Source organism: Pavona decussata, unplaced genomic scaffold, assembly GCF_977016875.1.
Source record: "Pavona decussata unplaced genomic scaffold, jaPavDecu1.1 SCAFFOLD_238, whole genome shotgun sequence".
NCBI lineage: Eukaryota > Metazoa > Cnidaria > Anthozoa > Scleractinia > Agariciidae > Pavona > Pavona decussata.
The window spans coordinates 1,176,769-1,198,898 of record NW_028145643.1 but is presented as its reverse complement, the minus strand read 5'-3'; the positions used below and the strand labels follow the sequence as shown (position 1 = coordinate 1,198,898).

Sequence of the window (22,130 nt, the reverse complement as noted above, 5' to 3'; positions counted from 1 at the left end):
ATTATAAGAGAAGACTTATTACAATATTAGATACCCACTCCGGTCTGGTTGACAATGTATTGCTAATGCAAGGAGAAATTGCATATTGATCACTGCTTGGAGTGAGAGGGTATAAAAGTACATTAGTAATTATTCCTGAGATTGTGTTAATGAACCAACTTATTCATCGTGGTCTTTTTTCTTCTTCTTTCAACAGAAGCCCTGAAATGAACGTGATAGGCAAAATACGACTGCGTAATAGAAACTAGCTGAAACTTGGCAACAACAACAATCAATTCGTAATTTTGCTGTCACACCTGCTAATACAAATACAGCTTTTAAGAAAACGTTACTACGTGCTAATGAAAAATGGAGAGATAAAGAAAAAACTGAAATTCAATTAAAGCGATTCAAGAAGACGAAAAACACCGCCATCAGCGGCAATTGAAAAAAAAGATGTCTCAATTTTTTCAGACGTCAAAGACAGATTTCTATCAATACTGCTATGATATCGTTATCGAAAAGCACTTCGAAAGGTTGTAGATTTTTAAATTAACCTTAGCAGATTCTGTATTATGACCACATAGATCAGGTCCAGATAAGAGATTCCGCCGTCAAAGAAAAATGCGTTGAGACGGGTTTGGCGAAGAAACAAGCTTGCAGAAATCTATTGTCAAAATGGAGAGTCCAGGAGTGAATACCGTTGTTTATTTGGTTCCTCTGGCCGTACCAGAAGGAAAATTTCCACACAGATCGCTAGATTCTGAGACGCTGTGCTTGAATTGACAAAGTTCCTGTGCTAAATAATCAACGAGGAGGGAATTTGATTGGATCAGAGGTGAGTGGAAGATGTTACCTTTTTGGAAACGAACTGAAAACGAGAAAATCGTACATTTAATTCATTCGATAAAGCAAAGACGCTATAAAGTGCTGGGAATAACTCGATAATTAATTGTCGCCGGAAGAAAAGGATAGATTATATAAAGTGTATTAAATCCAAATGTGTACAATATTTTGTAAGGTGCGTATGTAACTTTTGCTGGATTACACTGACAAGAACAAGCGGCAAACTTGTCAGAGCAAGCAGACCATATTGTCAAATCGAACTAGACGTTCTGCTCGCAGATTACTTTACATTATGCTGAATTACTCATTTTGATTTTGTCGATTTATGTTATATAAAGGGCGAAAAAAACCTATTCTCAAGAATTCATTACAGCCTGTATAATATATTCCTCTTCTTTTTGTATCGCACTCTTTTACTATAAATTAACTTGAATTATCGTAAAGGGAGAACAATTGTTGAGGAATAAGGTTTCGTTTCTGTGCAGCAAATCATACTTGTGGCTAAGAACAAGTGTAAACAAAAGTTTATTTTCGTCGCAAGCACAATAGGCCCAAAACTGCATTTACAGTCAACTCTCGCCTTGCGGACACCTTGCTATTACGGACACCCCGATAATTAAATACGGACAGCGACTAAATCCCCCGCAAAAATAAATTATAGACGTTTGACTGAAACAAATTCCCGCTATTACGGACTCTCGCTATTAAGGACACTAACTCGCGGTCTAGAGGGTGTCCGCAATAAAAGGAGTTGACTGTACATCTAAAATTTGCTTAAATATACTCCATGTAACATCTCGAGGGTGTCTGCAATAAAGGGAGTTGAATGTATAAAATCTAAATTTGCTTAAATAAACTCCATGTAATATTTCGAGATAATAAAGCTACCCAACGAAGTCAGAAAATGAAGAAGCTCAGAGTTTGCTTATAAAATTATCCTTGTTTGCATGAGTATTTTAAATTTCATATACTGTTATAATTATTAGAAAAAAAATTAGCGTCATCATGATTAGATCTCTTGTCTAAATCGTTTACATGTAACTTTCACGTGAGTTCAAAAGCAATAAAAATTGGCCCGGTAAATCTTCATGATATTTAACGTTACCTTCATAAAATGGACAGAAGTTCAAATCCTTCAGTGCAGAAATGCGTTATTGAACTAGCGTGAGTTCCGTATTGGAAAAATATTGGTCGAGTCCGGTTTTTTATAAACCGAGTCGAAGGCGCGGTCCATAAACTTGCAGAAAAACAGGACGAAACCAATAATTTCCCAATACAGATCGAACAAGCTAGTTGAATAAAGTTTTTATTATATACGGGCTTTCCCATCGTTGCTTTCAAGTCCGCGTGAGACGTGTTTATGTTCTTCGTCTGGATAATAAAATTAGTAGCTCTGGTTGTAAAATGCCGACATCATGGTTTGAACAGTTCCTTCCGTTCATAAGGTTAATTTAAAAGTAAGTTCAAAAAGTTATTGTTCGATTGTAAAGAAAGTTTAAACAATTAAACTAATTAAAACTGCACCGGAAGAGTATCCTAAAAAGCTCATACAAAAAGACCTACAGAAAAAGTAGCTGGGTCTTCAGTAAATGGCTGGCATACGACAAACGGGACATGATCAACAACAAGAAATAGTCCGCTGACTGCTTGTGATGCAAATTGAATGTCTTATTAGATGGTCTGCATATATTTCTCAGTGAAGTTGTGCTTGAAGGCGTTGTTTAAATACAAGTTTTTTCACGTTTATTCAAGTTTATTCAAAAATTCAAAATTTAGCAAAAAGGAGAGACTGGCCCACAGGTAGCGAGAGCTAATCTAGGCGGACCAGACCACGGTGGAGTTTTCCATCCAGACGTGTATTTTTTCGTGATCATTTTAATTAATTCTCATAAGATGCACCCTACTAAGAAATCTATTTTTAGTAATTTACATCACTCACGTCACTATGGCAACGTTCAGATCCCCGAATAGAATGTTCTGTGAGAGTATTCATTTAGAATGTTCTGCAATGCCGGAGATAAATCACAAGGCAATTTCGTATCACTCGGTACACTGTGGTTGTAGCTGGGAGACGTTTCTCTAATTTTCGTGATCATTTTCTTCATTCTCATCACATGTATTCTTAATAATGTATTAATATTCCAGAGAGAAGTGAGATGTTGATCACTATTGGGGCTGCAGGGGGGCAAATAGTAATGAGCGATGAACAAAAAATTTCACTATACGAATCAAGTTTTTTAGCACACCGGGGACAGTTTATATTATTAGGCTAGCACTGTATGTGTTATTTTCACAAAAAAGCTCTAAAACGTCTTTGAAATGGATAAAAGCTAATTAATTAACAGCCTGAAAACTGTGAGACGACGCGCATTTCTTTGTCACAAATGATACGATTGACACGATTCCTATTTTATAAAGCGGAGCCGTCCGGTCGGAGTCAACCAATTTGTTCACAGCCTTTTTAAATGTTAATTTCAGAAACCAGGAGACATTAATGAAAGAACAATTAATCATTTCACTCCGTGTATTAAGGCCTTTCCCAAGAGAGTAAAAGAAAACAAAACAAGAAAACAGGCTTGGATTTGCATACACTTGGACACAAACCTTGGCAATACGCAGGCCTTGTCATGCATGCGAACGAGTGGGTTGACCTGAGGTCACTACAATGGTATAGTCAAAATATTCATTTTCATATGAAGCCATCAGCGAGTAAACCACGCGTTGTACGTTTGTCCAACCCAGTTGCCACATGATAAAAGGCGCAGTGAGATTGCTTCCAGTCAAAGGTAGGAATAAAGGAGAAGTGATAATACTTACACAACATTGTTCCTGAAAAAGTTAAACATTGGTTAGACTTCAAACATAACTTCTTAACTAGCTATCTCAGTATGCTCTAAACTGCCTTTCATTCTTGTTTTGTCAATCTTCTTCCTCATGTGGTAAGATTAAAACTCATTCAACTAGTTGACTACGGCTTTCGTTTAGGCCAAAAGCAGAATAAATTCCTCGATTGTCGATTACGTCCCTCAATGAACTTTTTCAAGGTATTGCAAACGTTTGATATTTTTAATAAAACGTACTACTTAGGAATACAAATTTTCACCATTAACCTGTGAATTTCCTTATTTTAGTTACTAGCCTAAACATTTTTCACAGTGTTATTAAGTCGCTATCAGCTCAGTATCGCTTCTGATAGCGACAAAGTTATTTCATTCTTTTCTGCTCTGTTCAAATCATGTTTTGCCAACGTTTTTCATTATAATCGTCGTTATCGGTGACAAAACGAATCAATTAGCATACTGTCCTTTGGGAAAATAGATAAAAGATCCTGCTAAACTGTTTTCGAGTCTTGATCTTTTGTTTTACTCTAATAACGCCGCGCCAAATACTGGTCACGTGTGCTGTAATCAAGAATGTTAAGTTAATCGGTTCACAAAGTTGACAGATGTTACGTTTTGTGATAACTAAGGTATTAGAATTGGCTGTTATTTTGCACTAAATCATCTCCCCAAAACGTTATTTGTAACTCGAAAAATCCATTAGATTTTTAAAGTACACAACAATAAATCTAATTTATGCTATGTGCATGAAATGGCTAGGCTATATTATAGAAAAACCGATCGGCACGGAAGCCTCCAAATACAAATAACGAAAAACACTAAAAGAAAGTAAATGACATTTATTAATTAAGTGACTTTATGTTGACAAAGCTAGGCTTTCTAACTCTCATATAGAAAATGCAGTTGAGAATTCTGAGGTGCTTACAATATGCCATCCGAATTTCTGGTCTGAAACTGTAGTTAAAAATAAGGTGCTTTTCATGAATATATGTCATAAGAGCTTTTGTTGTGATCCGGTTTGTTGAAAAACAATAAACGAGGAAATAGCCTAGCTAATGGAGACCTTTTAGGATCGCGGAAAGGCCCGTATTTTTGATAAGGTGTCAGAAAAAAATCCGTTCATTGAATTTTAAAATTAATTGCCCATTTAAAAATACTTGGATCACTTTGAGATTTTTGTGATTAAATTTAAAATCATTTTACACTTCACGGGAAGAATTCACACGAACCATGGTTTAGTTTAGAAAGTAGAGATACCGTCAATTTACCGCTTATATCTGAATGTCATGAGGCTTGAAAAGGTATAAATGTGAAGCCAGATATATTTTTAATATTAAAGATGTTTAAAAATCCATCCTAGACTTTGCAATTCAAATCAGTCGTAAAATGCCCTACAGAAGACACGAGCCCCGAGAAAACACTGGTAATGTTAATTTTAACCAACCATAAACACAGAAACAAAGATACGACACAACGGACTTTAGTCTGAAAAGACAGTGCTGCCAAGATTGTTCTTATATTTCTTTTGTCAATTTTCAGTATTATTCCTTTTCAGTACGATTCGAGAGTATTATTTATTTCCGCTGTTTTAGCGTTATAAACTATCTGCAGTTGTTTTCTTGTGTTTTTAAATCCATCGCAGTGGCAAGAAATGCTTCCTCTTAATGGCCGTGCGCAGACTTCTTACCGGAGAACGTTTCAGTCTCAATCATGTTTTACTGCTACGCTGCTCACTATATAAACATATACAACCCACAATTCCTTGATTCGCTCTGACAAAGGGCTAATGCTCGAAACATCAGCACTCGAATCTCTTTATGGTGACCAATAAACCTTTAGTTATCAACTCTGTTGTTAAATCAAACACAGGTTTTTTACGTCATGTATAACGATGACAATAGATAATCTTTGCACGAGTACCGCTCCACATCTCAAATAGGGATTGCTGCCAAAGGGGCAGTGCATGAAGCTTCCGGATAGGGCTGTCGCACTTACAGTTAGCATTACATTCGCTGCACGTCATCTTCAGGAGAAATGCAGGAGTGACACTGTGTTCTCTACACCACGTTTGAGAACCTTCGAACAAAGGCCTTCCACACTGTGAACAGCGAGAAGGACTCTGGAAATCATGACAAAGTGTGGGTGCCTTGACAATTATATAGCCCAATTGCAGTGATACCATGATGGGATACTTGCCAGAGGCCTTAATGATGGAGGGTCGTCAAAAGCTTTCAGGCCACCAACCGTGTCAAGGAGGGTTTTGTGCTGGCGCAACGCTATTATGTATGAATGTGTTCTTGCTATGCTTTCAGATGCCTTCCAGGGAAGAGAGGACACCACTGCCGTACAGTATCACACTGCTGGCAAAATCTCCGATCTGAGGAGACGCCAGGCCAAAGCAAAGGCGTTGGAGGACATTGACCGCGACTTCCTGTTTGATGATGACTGTGCTCTCAACCCAGATTCTCAGGCCTATAGATGCCGCAGAGTATGGAAAGCTTTCTTCTGCATGTGATGCCAACCAGCCTGAAGCAAAACAAAAGTCATGTACTAGCTTGCGCCTCGCATAGAGTATTCTGGGCCAACGATCACAGTGAAGGGACTCACATGCCAACCAGCACCATCTCCAGAACCGGTGTCCTAATCAACGAAGAAGTCAATGGCTGAATTGCCAAAGTCAATGCCGCCCTCGGCAGACCCTGCAGAGATGTCTGGAGAGAGTAACGGACATACAAAGCTGCGTACCCTGCTGAAGGCCTGCGAGACGTGTACTGTCTATAGCAAGCACGCCAAGAAACTAAACCGGTTTCACTTGAACTGTCTGCGCAAAGTGCTGCACATAACCTAGCAAGACAAGGTCTCAGATACCATAGTCTTCAATCTTACAGAGCTGTCTTTTGTCGACACTCCCTTGCGCAGAGCTCAGCTGCAATGGTCGGACCACTTCATTAAAATGGACGATGAGAGCCTCCAAGAGTATCTGTTTTGTGGCGAATTGCAGTGAGGACGAGGTCTGCTGGCTGACATCTCAAGTGCTAGAAGGACACTCTCAAAGCCACTCTGAAGGACTTTAGCATCTGCCCTGACCCATGGAAAAGTTTTGCTTCAGGGAGAAAAACTTGCCAAGTCTTATCAGAGAAGTAGCCATCTCCTTTGGGCAGAACTGGATTAGCCAATTCCCGAAGTAAAGAGAACTCCACAAGTTAATTCGGCGCTACCAGTGAATCATCACCAAGCGCTGACCATGTCTGCCTAACGTTCCACAGCTCCTGCTCGGACTGACGATATCAACCATACCTGGTCATCGTGTACGCACCTTCCAGACCCGAAATGTCATGATCATAATCCCTTGGATGGATGAACACAAAATAACAATCTATATCCTCTGCCTTTTGCCTTTTTGAAAGGCCACTGACTCAATATCCTCGGCTGTAGCATTCACTGATTCATAGATAAAAGGAGCGCTGCGATTGGTTCTTTGAACAGTCTTCATATCTCACGTGTTTGTTTTCGAAAGGAGTTCCAAACTGACATTTTGTGCCCAGTAGGAACCGTTCCAGTTGCGTGTGGCCAACAATTAAGCAGAATGCCCTCAAACTGTGCGGCATGAAAAATGTCGTCTTCCTGGCGCCCGCGTTTGGCTATAAATTTTAAACGTATAAGAAAATTTACAAAAGAGCCATAACAAACTCGATGACATCGCCTCCGGATAAGTCCATTACTTGGAAAAAATGACACTAAATCCGTTGCGAAACAAGAACGTTGATGGATGCTGCAGTTTAAATTTACCTTATGCATAGATTTCAGTGACAAGAGGGTACAAAACGTGATTTAAAAAAAAAGAAAGAAATTAAAACGTCGCGGTCTTCCCAGCAGAAACCATCGGAAAGTTTGTCAGGGTCATTGAGAATTCCTGATTTTATGTTCAAAACTATGGTCTAACTTCGGAGCTTTGTCCTCTTTCTCAAAAGGAAATTATGCAAAGCATTTTGATAGATTGCCAGCGGCAACCGGAAGGTATGATTTCATTACTGAAAACTCGTCTGAAAACTATCGTTCATAACTTTAATTAGAATGAAAGGTATCAGTCAGAGGTAGAAATCTGTCCATCGTATTCAGCGGTCGAAGGAAAGGAGAGAAGGTAAGGGTTATATTTAAGATTAAGGTTATATTTTATTAATCTGTAAAATTTATATTTTTGTCAGTGTGCATACAAGTAGACAATGACCTTGAGGAAAAATTTCATGCGATTAAGAAATATAACTTAACGATCACGCGATATTTAAGGGACACAGTCAAATGAATCTTTGTTCTCCCAAACTCAAGTAGCTGCGTCTTTTGTAAAACAATTGTGCATGTAAACTTTTTCAGCACTCTCTCATTTTGAATTCTTTGTACGGATGCTTTTGATTTACCTTCAAAAATGATGCCATTTTGCGAGGGAATTCAGATAGGATTGACTAAAAATTTCGGTACAGTGCACAAGTTTGTGATCATTTTCAGAAGATTTGGTCGAAGCATTTCCATAGATTTCTAATAAATTTTGATAGCGACTGGAAGGTGTGATACAGTTTGAAAAAGAAGAACTTGAGTGAAAGCCAGGCTGAGAACTAATGCAAAGAAGAATTAGGAGGAGGGTGAGAGGGACGTCATGTAGGGTCTTCTTAGAGTCGATTAATTTTGAAATTGCATTTGTAGTGTTTTTCAGCAAAAGAACACTGAAATTTATAATAACATTGCTGAAGGGAATCGATTGAGTGAATCTTAGATGTGCAAGGTGCAAACTGTTGACTGCGTCATATGTAGTCCTCACCAATAACTGTAAATAACATCACATACTTCATGGTTTACATTCGCACTGAAATTTTACACCGAAAGATCCTTTTATAGGTTCTTACAAGCAACTTTTACTCATGGCGAAAGAGTCCAACTAAGGACAACTTTGTGTCTTTTTTCCGTTCCATAAAGAAGAATAACAGTGGTGTACCTGGGGGGTGGTGGGACAGAGGGATCCAGATTCTACTCTCAAAACATGGACCTGAAGAGGAAGAACATCGTAAATACTTGGACCTTTACGGACTGTTTCAATTTTTCTGAGATTCATAAATAATTCTCTGCTTTTGGCATTGGGTAGGACTCACCCTGCCTCGGGTGATGCATTAATATCATATCGTTGACATTGACATTGACAAATTTTTACAGTGTTTATCACTTCATTTTTCAGAGATTTTGTGGACAAAAAATCCAATCTTACACGCAAAAGAAATGTAGTGGTGTACAGAAATAAATTTCTCACAACTCCCTAAAACACCGTACGAGTAAAGAGGGCTTTCCACCCAGCCCCAGCTTCGCGTGGTTTTGCAAGTCACGTATTTCTAGTTCCTAGTGTCTACCATGTCACGAAATGGTAGCATTTGGAGCCCCTCCAATCGAAGATTTCTGCATACATCCCAGTAATAAATGTTCTAATTCATGTAACATTAATTACAAATATGCCTGAAGGGTGATGGCTTCAAGCATTTTTTCACGAGGTTTAATTGATAGTGAAGATAAAACGAACAGGCTCAATTGGTAGCTGCACCTTTCAAAAGCTCTGTCTTCACTGGACCCTTATAAACTGCAGCTGCATTGATTTTTAGGGTTGGGATCATTGTTCTGTTGTTCGTTCTTTTGTTCTTTCGACCAACCATGTAAGACGTTGCAAACGGTAGAGGTCACTCCACATAAAATAAATACGTAAATTAAAATGGGTATTACAAGTTCGTTTTCACATTTACATTTATAGTTGAACTACTGGGGATGCCGGCCTTTTATTTATTTCAGTATAAAATATAAGAAAATTGGTCAAAAGCGAGGGGAAACTAATTCACGTTACAAAAAAAGTTATAAATAGAATGGTATAAATTATATTTAGTATAAATAAAGTACATTGTAATTCCAGGATGATTATTACTTTAGGATGATGAAGTACATTATTTCTATTTCACCAATTATTCCACGAACGAATGTTGCATTCAAGATGGTAAAATTGTCTCCTATCCAACATGCATGGGTGGAATAATTGCTTGTAAAAGCAACCACGAAAACTCGCTAAATCTTGCTGATTTAGTGATATTTTCTTTTTCCCTCTGATGCTTACTCTTACCGTATTTGTGGGGCATGGTATAATGGTTCATATACCATGGCCGCTAAACCAATCAACTGCGTTATTTAAGGCGGGGGTCTACATAAAAGCCGTTTTCACGCCGCTTTAAGAGAAGTAAGAAATATTGAAGATTTAGTGAAGTTTTAAAATTAGAATTTGTAGTTAATAATTAATAGACGGATACCAAGTTAGTCCACTAGCAACCTGGGGTGCTCTTGCGTGGGTATCAACTGTCTGTTAGTGTTCCAAAAATCATTTTCTTTCTTCTATCCCTTCCTTAAACCTCTGAAAATTCCATCCAAATTCATGTGTACCCCTACCTTAATGCACGGTTCTCATGGAGAGAATTTTATGTCGAAATTTCCGTGTTTGAATAAAGACTAGTTATTATTAATTTTGATAAAAGGGGCTGCTAATGGAAAAATATACCTCGTCTGTCTCGAAACGTGTTCATGGGAACTTTCAGTTTTCTTTTACAGCTTCAATGCCGTGGGTCAAATTAGTTTCCAGGTCACCTCGATAAAAACATCTGAAAGAAACAACGATTTCTTCACTCCCTCACGCGTTTTAGCATATGTATTGCTTAAGTTTTGATGTGAATGAAAATAAAATCTGTTTACATCAAAATAAACGCCTCCACTTAAGACTTGCCCTACAAACAGGTAAATTATAATGTTGTATCTTTTTTCAAAGCTCTTGTTCCGTGGCAAAATGCAATTAAATTAACGAAACTTCTCAGGGATTCAGTTTCACTGTTTGTTATGGCGGAACGAAGGAAATAATTACCTGCATATTAGAATTTACGTATTTCGGTCTCACCTTGCTGTAAATGACAATGAAGCAGATGAAATTCTCTAAGATTAAGTCAGTGATAATAAATAGTTTAAAATGATTTAATTTTTTCAACCACTCATCGATCTACCAGCGTAATGCTTGTTACCTGCCAATGAAACTATTTTACAACAGAATATTCCTGTTCACGTGACATTGCGGCCGCGAGCTGAGAAAATGTGTGCTGACAAACTCATAATTAGTTTGACGCGATTTTAGTACTTAACAAATTATCACATGAATATTACCCCCCCGAATTAATGAATTTTCAATTAGCAGTCAATGTAATCATCTACAGTTTTTGTTCATATTCATGGTTGCGCTTAGTTTCGTTCTCCCTTTTCTTGCGAGAGAGTGCGCGATCGAGGAGCGTTTGAGATTTTACGGGACTTAAATGGAGTGGAGCCACAAAAATTGTTAGTAGCCTGATTGTTCGCATTGTATGGACATCGCAATTTGGCGAGCGGAGGAGTTTGTTCAATCGTATGGAAGCTTCACAACGACAGGTGAAACTTTAAGAGCGAAATTATAATGGTAGATTCACTTCTAAGTAACAAGAAAAAAAACTTAACAGTTTATAGTCGTTTCGCTGTTTACGATTACTTCATACTCTATCTATAACAAAACACGCGTTTCTCCGTGTCTGAAAATAATTAATTTCTAGCCTATAGGACCGTACTCAAGCCGAGAGTTTTGGTTTTTCTATTCTATTCATGGAAAAGATTCAATTCAAACATGCCTACGGCATTTCAGGAATTGCCCCTGACCTTGTCCTCTACATCAGCCAATAGCAAAGTAAAAATTCAAAATTATTAAAACTTAAAAGAAAGATAATCGTGCAAAGAATGTTGCAAAAATGTGTGCTTTGTTGTGAACTAGACCTTGTTTATAAATTATCCAGCTGATACATCGAAACCGCGGGAATCATATTTCTTAGATCTTTTAACAAGAGAATATTTTAAATTCGATTCTTGCGGATTCTTTTTGAAATATGAAAAAGGTGGTCTTAATCCATCCTTTGAAGTAAACTTTGCGTTATAGATAAAAGTCTTTACCTCGTCAATTTTTATTTGATTACTTTCACATTTTCATTAAATTTCAAGTGATGTATTAAAGGTCCGTAAATAGCGATCGCGTTAATACAGTACCATGGCCAGAAGAATTGAAGCTCTGTTCGGAGGCAAACAAAAATCGAACGCTTAACTGAATTGTATTTAATCTAATCTCAAATTCATTTTTGAAGGCCCGTTTCAGTTCTTAAGCTAAGGTTATCACTATATAGTATATTAACAGACGCAGAAGGCGAGTTTGAGAATTAATCTTGATATCTTCAGAGTGGAAAGGACGGAAATGAAAGATGTCTTTCTTTTTACACCAATTAAAGCAGCTAGACAAAAGCTGAATTGTGATCTTTAATGTATGAAGGAAGAAAAAAATGAAACACCAGAGGAAATTTTGAAAATCGTGTTGCGCAAACACAAGTATAATTGTCGAAATTCTCACACCGCTCAGTGGGACAGCATAAGCATAAGCTAACATCGATGCGGTTTTGTGGCATTTTTAAGTTGAATGCGGTCGCTCAATTCGTTAGCGCCTTAAAGCGCCCGTCAGCTTATTACGAAAAGTCGCAAAACATGACTTCAATGTGAATGATATGTAATTCATAATACCCGCTGTCATAAAACAGAACAAAAAGCAAACATTTCCAGTCAGAACCTTTGGTTTGCTGGCGCCTTGGCGAATGCTCCTTCAAAAGATAAGCTTTATAAACAAAGTGTAAGATCTTAGTTACTATGTCATTAAATGTTTAATTTATCCAAAGCTGCAACTAATTAAAAATTTGAGTTGAAAGTGCTGGAAACTCAAAGAAAAAAGCACGGCGCTTAATCTTCGCGTAATATTTTCTTCTCGGTCGTAAAGACGCCGAAATAATATTATCTTTAATTTGCAAATATTTGCTTTGGTTTCCATTTTAAAAAGTTGTAGTCGCTCGTGAAATAAATTTTTCATTACTTTCTATCACGCTGTTGCTGTCATTACTGAGTAATTACTGCTCAGGCCTGATACTGCTTGATATATACCCCGAGGCAGAAAAACAATTTTTGAGGAATATCTCACGTTTTTAATTTTCCACGAATAGTACTATGTTTGCTTGATGTGCTGTTCGTATCAGTTTCTTGTTCATTTTATAACTCGGCTTATCATAGATGTGGTAATCTTGCTTTGACGATTTTAACATAACTGATAAAAAAGTCATCGACTTCTTCTTCTTCTTCTTCTTCTTCTTCTTCTTCTTGTAAAACATTTTCGTGCCTGATCATTCTCGTTTTTCCACCCACAGAGATTTGCGGTTAAATCATTTTGCGTGGACAAGACTCAGTCAAGAATGCTCAATTGGAAGGAAACTCAATTGAGCATGCGCCAACGAATGTCAGTCAATTGATGCGACACACATTGAAGACGTGTTGTACCTTACCTAGGGATCCATTCCCGATGAAGCTCATCGCACAAAGAAGGTTTTTAAAGTATTTTCTCCTCTTTTTCTGGACGTGTAATTTCCTTTTAGCAGTGGAGAGCAGAACGCATCTTACAAATGTGACAGTTGGGGTTTTCTTGGACCAAAGAAGCCACGGAGCAACATTGCCACTGGAAAATTACGGAGCGACTATTGATGACCACAATCACAATTCATCAAGCGTGAGCAGGATACTTCTTCAAACAAAAAAGATCTTGCTTCATGGTTTATCTCTTAAGGAAATTTCAAGAACGTTCTGCTCCAATGTATTGGAAAGCAACGTGACAGTAATTATACTGCAGACAAAACATGAAAGCATTGAGCGGTTTGTTGGACATTTGGCATCTTACTTTAAGATACCTGTCATAGGAAGCGTAAGTCAAGGAACCTTGCTGCCTGAAAAGGTAAGAAAAAAGAGAAAAAGTAATAATAATTTACACTTTTAAGTTTGGTTGTTGAGCTTTTAATAAAAAATTGTCGTATTATCATGTTAAGGGCTTTGAAGAAACGTGCACATAATTTGGTTAATGCCGTGATATGGGCAAAATCTAGCTTCATTTCATTACTAAAAGAAAAAAAAAAAAAAGAATATTTTCTTCATTCTTTTTTCAAGAGTATGCTTTGAAAAAGTTGTCCCAAGCAAGTGGTTTAATGACCGATTCTCACGAAGGGTTTCTGTCATATTGTTGGACTAAAAAGTTTGGAAGATGTCACATAAAAATAAAATCCCGAGCTAAACGGCACATGAAACTCCTGTAGATTGAGACAAAAACTACTTTTGTTTAATTTCACAAGTTCGTAAAATGAACATTAACGCCAAGAATATGTTTTTATTAATTCAGCAAATTCATCAAAGCAAATTATTAATAAGAAACTCCTCCGTGACTATAGCAACTAATGGAAACTAATTTATCGTCCTTGGCAGTATTTCCAATATTATTTTGGCGAAGTTCGAATGATCTTTTTTACATTTTACTATTGAAATGTTACCTCCTCCTGTGCGAAAACAGCCTTTAGGTGTCCCCAACTAACAATTTAGAAAAATCTCTGTAGGGAAATATGGCAAAATTCTGTTTCGCTTGTTTGTAATTTGTATAAATTAAAAATGGCGGCTGTTGTTCTTTGTTAAAACACAACCTGCTGAGAAAACGTATCGTCCCGTGATCACGTGGTTAAACTTGACCTAATTACCACAGAAAGTCTTTCTGAGCCGAACCACACTTCAAGAGGTCCTAAACAAAACATCAAGAGTGGACAAAAGCTATTCTGGGGAAAATAGCGAATTTGGTGGAAAACACTGCTGTTTCTGTTTTCAATATACCGCTTGGGAATCATTTTTAATTTACGCAAACCTTTTAATCAATAAAATAACAATTTTACCATTTTCCTTTGAGTCGATTTTTCCTGTTGCCATTAGTCCAGTTTTTTTTTTCACAAGAATGACTGGATTAAGGGGAACTTGTTTTGTCAACTAAGTCCACTTTGGAAATTATTTTAACTACTGTATGAGCAGCTCTGGGTACGAGTATTCTCGCTTCCTGATTGGTTTGTTAGCAAGATAAGCTAAGCTATTATTCGCAAAGGAAAAATAATGGTAATAAATATTTTTTCCACCAAAGTATTTTTCTTGGTTTGAAAATAATCTATGTACGAAGAGACAAAGTAAAAAAAAAGGTAAATTATACATTAGTTTTAAAGAAGTGAAATAATATTTTGACTTCGTAGCATTATGCAGGAAACATGGGATAAACCGAAATTATTTATCTCTAAGCTAAGATAAAAATCCCGCATCGCGTTTATAATTACGACGTGACCAAACCTTTTTTGTTTACATCATTATCAGAGATACTTTGAGACGGCGTCTCAACCGATCAACTACGTACTTATACTAACTCGATAATTTATCAAAACATTTTGTTCATTGCAAATGTTCGTTGTAATATTTAAATTTGGCCGTTGTTTTTGCTACGGACACATAATCCGGCGACTGGAACGAACTTGGGCAAACATCTTCAGCGGGTCTGTTTCCCCAAGTTCGTACGGATTATGTGATTCTAGCATAAAAACGGCCTTTAGTTTTTTAACAGTACGTTTAATTCACCATTTAATTAATTCGTCTGTTCTCAGGAATGTGACAACACTTTTGTTCATAACGTTCCTTCTGGCACTCAACAATTCAGAGTTTTACTCGACCTGTTGCGGTATGCTGGTAAAAGCCAAGCTTTTGTCATAGTTAATGACGATACTTCACATGGACTGGCATTGCAGTATTTCATCGAAAACGACTTTTTCTCCATAAACATCATCAATCTTGGTGCACCTGACATCGACCAACGAGATATTATCAAACAGTTATTGAAGATAAAATCAAGCACCACCGATGCCGTGTATCTCTACTGTGACTCGAAACTCGCACATTTTGTTCTTTGGCTTGCAAAGGATTTTCGACTCATCAACGACGACATTTTGTGGGTTCTGTCCGAGAAATCACTACATGATATTCAAGACGTTTACACACTTCCTAGCTTAATATATCTCATAAGAACACGGAAATTTTCTAATCAAGAGGAGTTTGACAAAAGACAGCTGACTGACAGCTTGTCAATAGTGCAGAGGACGTTTGAGTCCATGGACGATGAAGTCGTACAAGATTACTTGAGGAGACCAACAGACTGTTTTAGTTCCCCAGTGTGGACAAGAGGCCAGGAGTTACAGAAGTAAGAGTTCTTAAGATAGAAATAGAACGGTTATTTAAAAGCAGTTTTCAGTTGCGTCGAAAACAATTCGCGTTTGATTTGGTTCAGTGCTTTACTACACTCTGTGATTGTTTAAGCAAAAACACGCGTCACTTTCTTAACCAATGAGAGGCCAAACCAAACGTGCCTTGGTCGCACCCGTTTTCCCGCGCTTTGCACCGATGTCAACATTTACTTTGAATTCTGATTGGTTCATTGCGTTGTGTACAGTGTTTTGATTGGCCAGAGTAATTCCATTGGTTTTACTTTTAGTTTCACGACGCTTTCTGGAAAACTGCCCCATCAGTCGAGTGTCCAAATCACTCACGCATTTGCGTTGCTTTTGGTTAAAAAGGAGTAGTTAGAGTTAAAAGCAAAACCAAAACCCGCGAAAAGGCTTTGTTTTTGCACGGCAAACCTCGCACTGAATTCGCGTCTGGGCAAGGCTTGCCGTGCAAAAACAAAGCTTTTTATTTTTTTTGAAATTCAACATGGGCCAGCGTGACAAAGGTCTATTGTAAGACGTAAGCTAAATCTCTCAGTACGAGTCAATCAAACATGAAGCCAAACAAATAGTGAAACTACAGCTAACCAATCAAAATCTTAAATATTCTGACTGGCTCCAGTGACACATTTTATTTCGGCGTGCATGAAGAGATTAAGCACCAATCTACTTACTGCACCAGAGTCCACTGGCTGCTCACACCATCATTTTTCTCGTCACTGGTTTAAGTAACATTTGATATTATTTTGGTTGCATCAAATGAAACACCTAATAAATTCAGAACCAAACAAATGCATGTATTTTTTCGTGTTCTGGCATAAGCCTAGGCTGATAGCCATCTGTTCTTCAGTGCATGCTACACTCTGAGCAGAATTTATAAAATACCTTATTTTTACAAGACTTTAGCTCCATGATAACAACTCTGTTGTTTTCCTTTCCACACCAAACGTATCTAGATTACTCACAACGACAGCCAGAATAAAAGGTAACACCAACCAGGAACGTTTATCGTACGAAATTCTTTATCTACAAACGCCGTACGAAGATAAAAAGGAATGGCTTCAAATTGGGAAGTGGACAACTGCGGAAGGGTTGACATTTCAAGCAAATAAATTTTCACATTCTAAGGAAGAGAGCACACGAGAAATACCGCGATTAAAAGCTGCCGTAGTGGAATATCCTCCGCTTACTATGAAAGCAGATTTTGACACAAACGACGGGTGTTTTCAGGGTTTAGAATGTAAAAAGTACATTGGGAATACAGATAACTTTACCAGACACTGCTGCTATGGGTTGGCAATAGACGTGCTCAGGTATGTAAAGACAGAACTGCAATTTGAACCGCTAGTCTACTTCGTTCGCGACGGTAACTACGGCGCGAAAAATTCCACGGCGGGTACGTGGAACGGGGTTGTGCGGGACATTGTGGAAGACAAAGCGGACATCGCCATTGATTTGATGGCGAACGAGGCACGCTCAGAAGTGATTGATTTCTCGCTGCGCTGGACGCATGCCGGCCTCGCATTGCTTGTTCTCGTGGGAGAAAAAAAAGTTGAGAGGTTAGATTTTTCTTTCTTCCAACCATTTACCATCTATCTCTGGATGAGCATGATTGGAGTTGTGAATTTTTATTTGGGAGTCCTGTGGTATACTGACCGGCTGAGTCCCTATGGCCATCATAAGTCATTTCGAGCTGAAAACCATAATGGATTTGATTTGAGTGAGAGCATGTGGTATTGTTGGGGAGTTTGTTTTGACAACCAGTTCGTGGACTCACGGCCACGAAGCTTTAGCGCACGCGCAATGGCGGTGTTTTTGGCAATCTTTGCTCTGATGTGTTTGACGTCATACACAGCCAACCTGACTGCGCATCTGCTGTCTGATGACACGAAGCCTGACGTCACTGGCATCCGGGATCCTAAGGTAGGTAACCAAGCTTTGACAAAAAAGTTTACAGTTTGCAAGAGCGCCATACCGATGGTAAAATTGAAAAAAAAACAAAAACAAACAAACAAATACATTTATAAGAAATATGATGTTATTCACCTACCAAAAAAAACTTTTCTATAACAAAAGGCATTTTTCAGCATGTATTTCTTGGAACCTTCCCTAGTAATATGATAAATGTTTCAGTTTGATATAAATTTTCCGCAGTTTTTGTTGAATTCAAAGTTCTCACTGACTCTTATCTAACATCTTGCTCCTAGCTTTGCACATTTTCAACAGGAGTGGACGAGAACTTCCAAATTTTACAAAACTAGTACTGCGAAAATATCATATACAAATATCACGAAAATTCGTAACTTTTGCAGTTTCTTGAAGTTAAATTCCAAGTTCTCGTCCACTTATCTAAGGACATTGAATTTTCGCTAGTTTTGTCAAATTCGGAAGAAAGTGACAAAATTTATTTTTGTCACTTAAGCTGCGTTCAGTCAAGGAGATATCTTTGAAATTTGTTTCTATTTGAAATATTAACATTAGAGTTATCCAAGGTAGCCCGTTACATAAGCCTTATTGGCTTCCTCATGCTACCTTGTCTTGTTAACGTTTAATTTGTTAATGCCGTATTTGTGTATGTGAGGCAATCAATTAACTGAAATGAACTGAAATTTTATTTGACCTGTAGATTAAGAATGGCGTTATTTTGTATTTTACCTTCAGCTGACTGATCCAGAGTCCGCCTTGTCATACGGGGTTGTAAAGTCTAGCTACGTGGATTCCTTCTTTGAGCTCAATGAAGATCCCGTTATGCAATCCATGTTCAGACGCATGCGTGATAAAAAGCATCTGGTGGATAACTTCACCGATGGAGTGGAACGAGTCAGAAACAGGTGTGACTCATTACAACCCAATAAAGGATTATTCTGAATGCAAAGTCGTAACTCCATGGGTACGGTGCAATTAAAGTAACTCTAAAAATTACTTTATCATTGCAGGCAGTTGGATATTTTCATCAGTGAAGTGCTGTCCATAGATTATGAAGTAGCCAAACAAAAGTCAGTAACGTATCCTAGACTGCAGGTGGTGGGTGCGACCACGCCCTTTGCGGAGAGTGGTTACTCCTACGCGTTCAAGAAAAATTCTCCATGGAAACCAAAGTTTGACTTAGTCATTAACAGGATGAAAGCTGAGAACAAGTAAGTGACAGACAACTTCCATTTGATAACCTATAGACTGCTTAACATTCAGTTTTAGTCTAAAGTGAATATACTCCAAGGCACGCCTCAGGAGTAGTATTTCTCGTGCGACGTACTTACTACACTTTCTATCGCGCTTACGTTCTATTTTGCGGCAACGTCTGCCAGCTGTGCCCTGAAATTTTGCCTTGGCTGTCGAAAAAAACTGATTTAGACACCATACTATTGTCAGTGAACTGCGTATTCCCTGGTGTGGCTTATACTTACACTGGACCTAACCCTCAGTGTTTTTTTCTGTTATTGTGAAGAGCGCAAGCGAGGTGGGAGGAAACTTGTAAGACAAGGAAACGAGCGTGGACGCAGCACTAAACCAACCCACCCCCCCCCCCCCTCCCCCGCGTCGCGAACTTTGTTCACCTGCTAATAGTTAACTGAGTGATCGTGAAGCGGTTGTCACGTGTACTGTAAGATAAGAATTGAGGTGGAATCTTGTGTTCTCACGTTGGAGACGGGAAACCTTACTTTGCGTTTTTCAACCATGTAGTGTGTGGCTTCTCAGAAAGTTACTTACCTTTTTTAAATTTAAGAGTCATATAACGAGAGCAGGCTAATTCAGCTGGGATATTATATCTAAAAGAATTCAATTATCTTATATTTCAGGCCTCTCAGCAGGGTTTTCAACTGTTTTGTAAAGTAGCGGACATAGTTCTGAAAGCAACAGACGGGAATGTTTTTTTGGCGCCGTAAGGCGCCTCGCGAGCGCCGAAGGCGCAAGCACCTAGGGGGGTCCGGGGGCATGCTCCCCCAGGAAATTTTTAAAAAAGAATACTCAGAAACGCCATCTCCTGCGTTTCTAGAACCAAGGAAACAGTTTCCTAGGCAATGCTGGCGCTCAATAAGCAAAGAAAAAAGAGTTATATGGCCGTTTTAAAGAATGTAATTGATTATTCTGTTATCCTCTAGTCAGTATGTTCATGAGATGCCTTAGTAAGAAAAATATATAATACAGTAGTAAAAAAAAATCGCCAATATTGATCTCAAAGTACCGGACGTGGAATGGCAAACGACCGGACGAAACGTCCGGCCTCCGGCCTCAAATGAAAACCCTGCCTTAGTAACTCAATTTTCATTACTGTTCACAGGCCAAGCGAGCTTTACAAGAAATGGGTAAGTTCAGGAGATGACAAAAGTGAAGAGCACCATCAAAGATTGAATGCTCGTTCGTTAAGTGGCGTGTTTTTTCTCGGCTCTTCCCTTGCCTTAGTCGCCATATTTTTTCTCTTCCTTGAGAACAAACTCTTCGCCAAGGGCTTCATTTACAACGACATGAGAGGTGACTATGTTGTTGAGAAGGGTCAGCGGAAGTACTCGACTGCAGTCAAACGAAAATTGCTGGATTTAAATAAGAACAAAGACGAGCATGAATACCCGGATATTTCAGACTACATGCACAAGAGAAGGCGAAGTAACTTGATGTTGAAATCTTTGTATAATCCTAAATCTGTAAGAAGAAAATACGAAGAGGCAGGCGAGAACTGTACTGCTTCGAGCTCTGTATGACAGTCTCACGAGATTTTATCGATCATTAAGTCATTTTGCAACCTCAAGGATTATGCCGTCCAGACTGATTAACAGAAGCATACCAAAAATATCACTGACTCGGCTAAACCCATGGATTCCACGAGTACGCGAGCTTGTGTTTGAATATTTGCTCAAGTTTCACATTCGTCCAAAGGAACGCTTCTTTTGGGGGCTTAATATTGGAAGAAATTTTCCTTTCCAGACTCGTTGGGCTTAACAATAAAATCAACTTAAAATATACTCAACAACCAAGAAAAAGAAGGGCCTTGAATGACGACTCCGACGCGAACCAGAACGATGAAATAATGATAATTCTGAGTTTGTTTCACAAATTGTACGCGAAAACTCACAAGGCACACACAAATAATTAATCACATTAAAACACTGATAATTTTAGAAGGCGTTGACGGTTAATTAAGACCCGAACTAGCTGAAGATGTAGCTGGATTTCATTTCACAACTGCGTTGAAAGCTTAAATTTTGATACAAGAGAAAATGGTGGGTGCTAGGATGTCGAGCTAGGCGCCCAGGGGTGATTGGGATCATTTAAAACAACTAACTAATCCTGACAGTCCACGATGCGCATATATTTTGGAGATCACTCACCAATATCAAGAAGCAAATTCTCCTCAGTGTTCTCATATATTTGTTATGGTACTGGTAGGGAGAATTTGTTTCAACATCAAGAAAGTTTATTTTTGACCAGTTTCCTTCATTCTCATGCCCTCTGAATTTGGTTAAGTGTTGATCTTGTAAGGAGAAATAGAGCCTTCTCTAAAATGGCGGCAACAGATTTAAATGAGTCAATATTGCACTGAATGAAAAACTGATACCAGCAGTGGAAAGAGCACCTTTACTTTAGTAACCTTGCAAAGTTTCAGCGTATTAGGTGTTATATCCGCTTAGGGGATGTAAGATGAAATTTGACAAATTTAGACGTTTGTGTCACTGGGGATATACGTCATACTCACATTCATACAAACGTCTGTAAAATTTTCATTTTTCAACGTACATTTTCTCAGCTGATATTACACCTGATATGCTGAACCTTTGCAGGGTTACTAAAGTAAAAGTACTCTTTCTAGAGCTGGTATACGTTTTTAATTTTAACTTATTTGAATTTTCTGCCGCCATTTTGGAGAAGGGTCTATCAGATGCTTGTCACTATTGGGTTAAGTGTTTTAGCCGTCAAAATAATCCTCACAAAGTTTTGTTCTCGTATCTACAGCTACAGAAAATGTCGTAAAAATAGTTGAACGAGGCTCCAGATGGAAGATATTAGTAAGAATGAGGCTTTGTCATTTTGGAAAACGCATTTTCGCTTTTTTTAAACTTGAAAGACGGCAAATCTCTTCATACGAGTGCATCCCCAAGCTTAAGGTAAACAAATTGCTGAAGGCCTTAAAAACTATAATAATTATATTTGCGAGAGAGTATTTTTAGGGGCTGCTGATTAAACTAGTCAAACAGAATACCAACAATATGTGCATAAATATAAACATCGTTGAAAAAGATAT

At 38.2% G+C, this 22,130-nt stretch overlaps 1 protein-coding gene across 4 annotated transcripts; it reads left to right on the top strand.

Moving 5' to 3' along the window:
• The first annotated feature begins 637 nt into the window (after window positions 1–637).
• Window positions 638–21,506, top strand: LOC146457661 (glutamate receptor ionotropic, NMDA 1-like). Of its 4 annotated transcripts, none has more exons than XM_085091715.1 (7): window positions 638–817; window positions 12,983–13,560; window positions 15,284–15,873; window positions 16,852–17,818; window positions 18,557–18,726; window positions 18,832–19,032; window positions 20,175–21,506. In XM_085091715.1, the coding sequence occupies exons 2-7, from the start codon at window positions 13,084–13,086 to the stop codon at window positions 20,590–20,592; spliced, it is 2,823 nt and encodes a 940-aa protein (XP_084947841.1). In that variant the 5' UTR covers window positions 638–817; window positions 12,983–13,083; the 3' UTR covers window positions 20,593–21,506. The 4 variants fall into 4 exon arrangements, with proteins under 4 accessions (XP_084947841.1, XP_084947840.1, XP_084947843.1 ...); XM_085091714.1 differs by lacking the exon at window positions 638–817 and adding an exon at window positions 3,131–3,611; XM_085091717.1 differs by lacking the exon at window positions 638–817 and adding an exon at window positions 7,718–7,806.
• The last annotated feature ends 624 nt before the right edge of the window (window positions 21,507–22,130 follow it).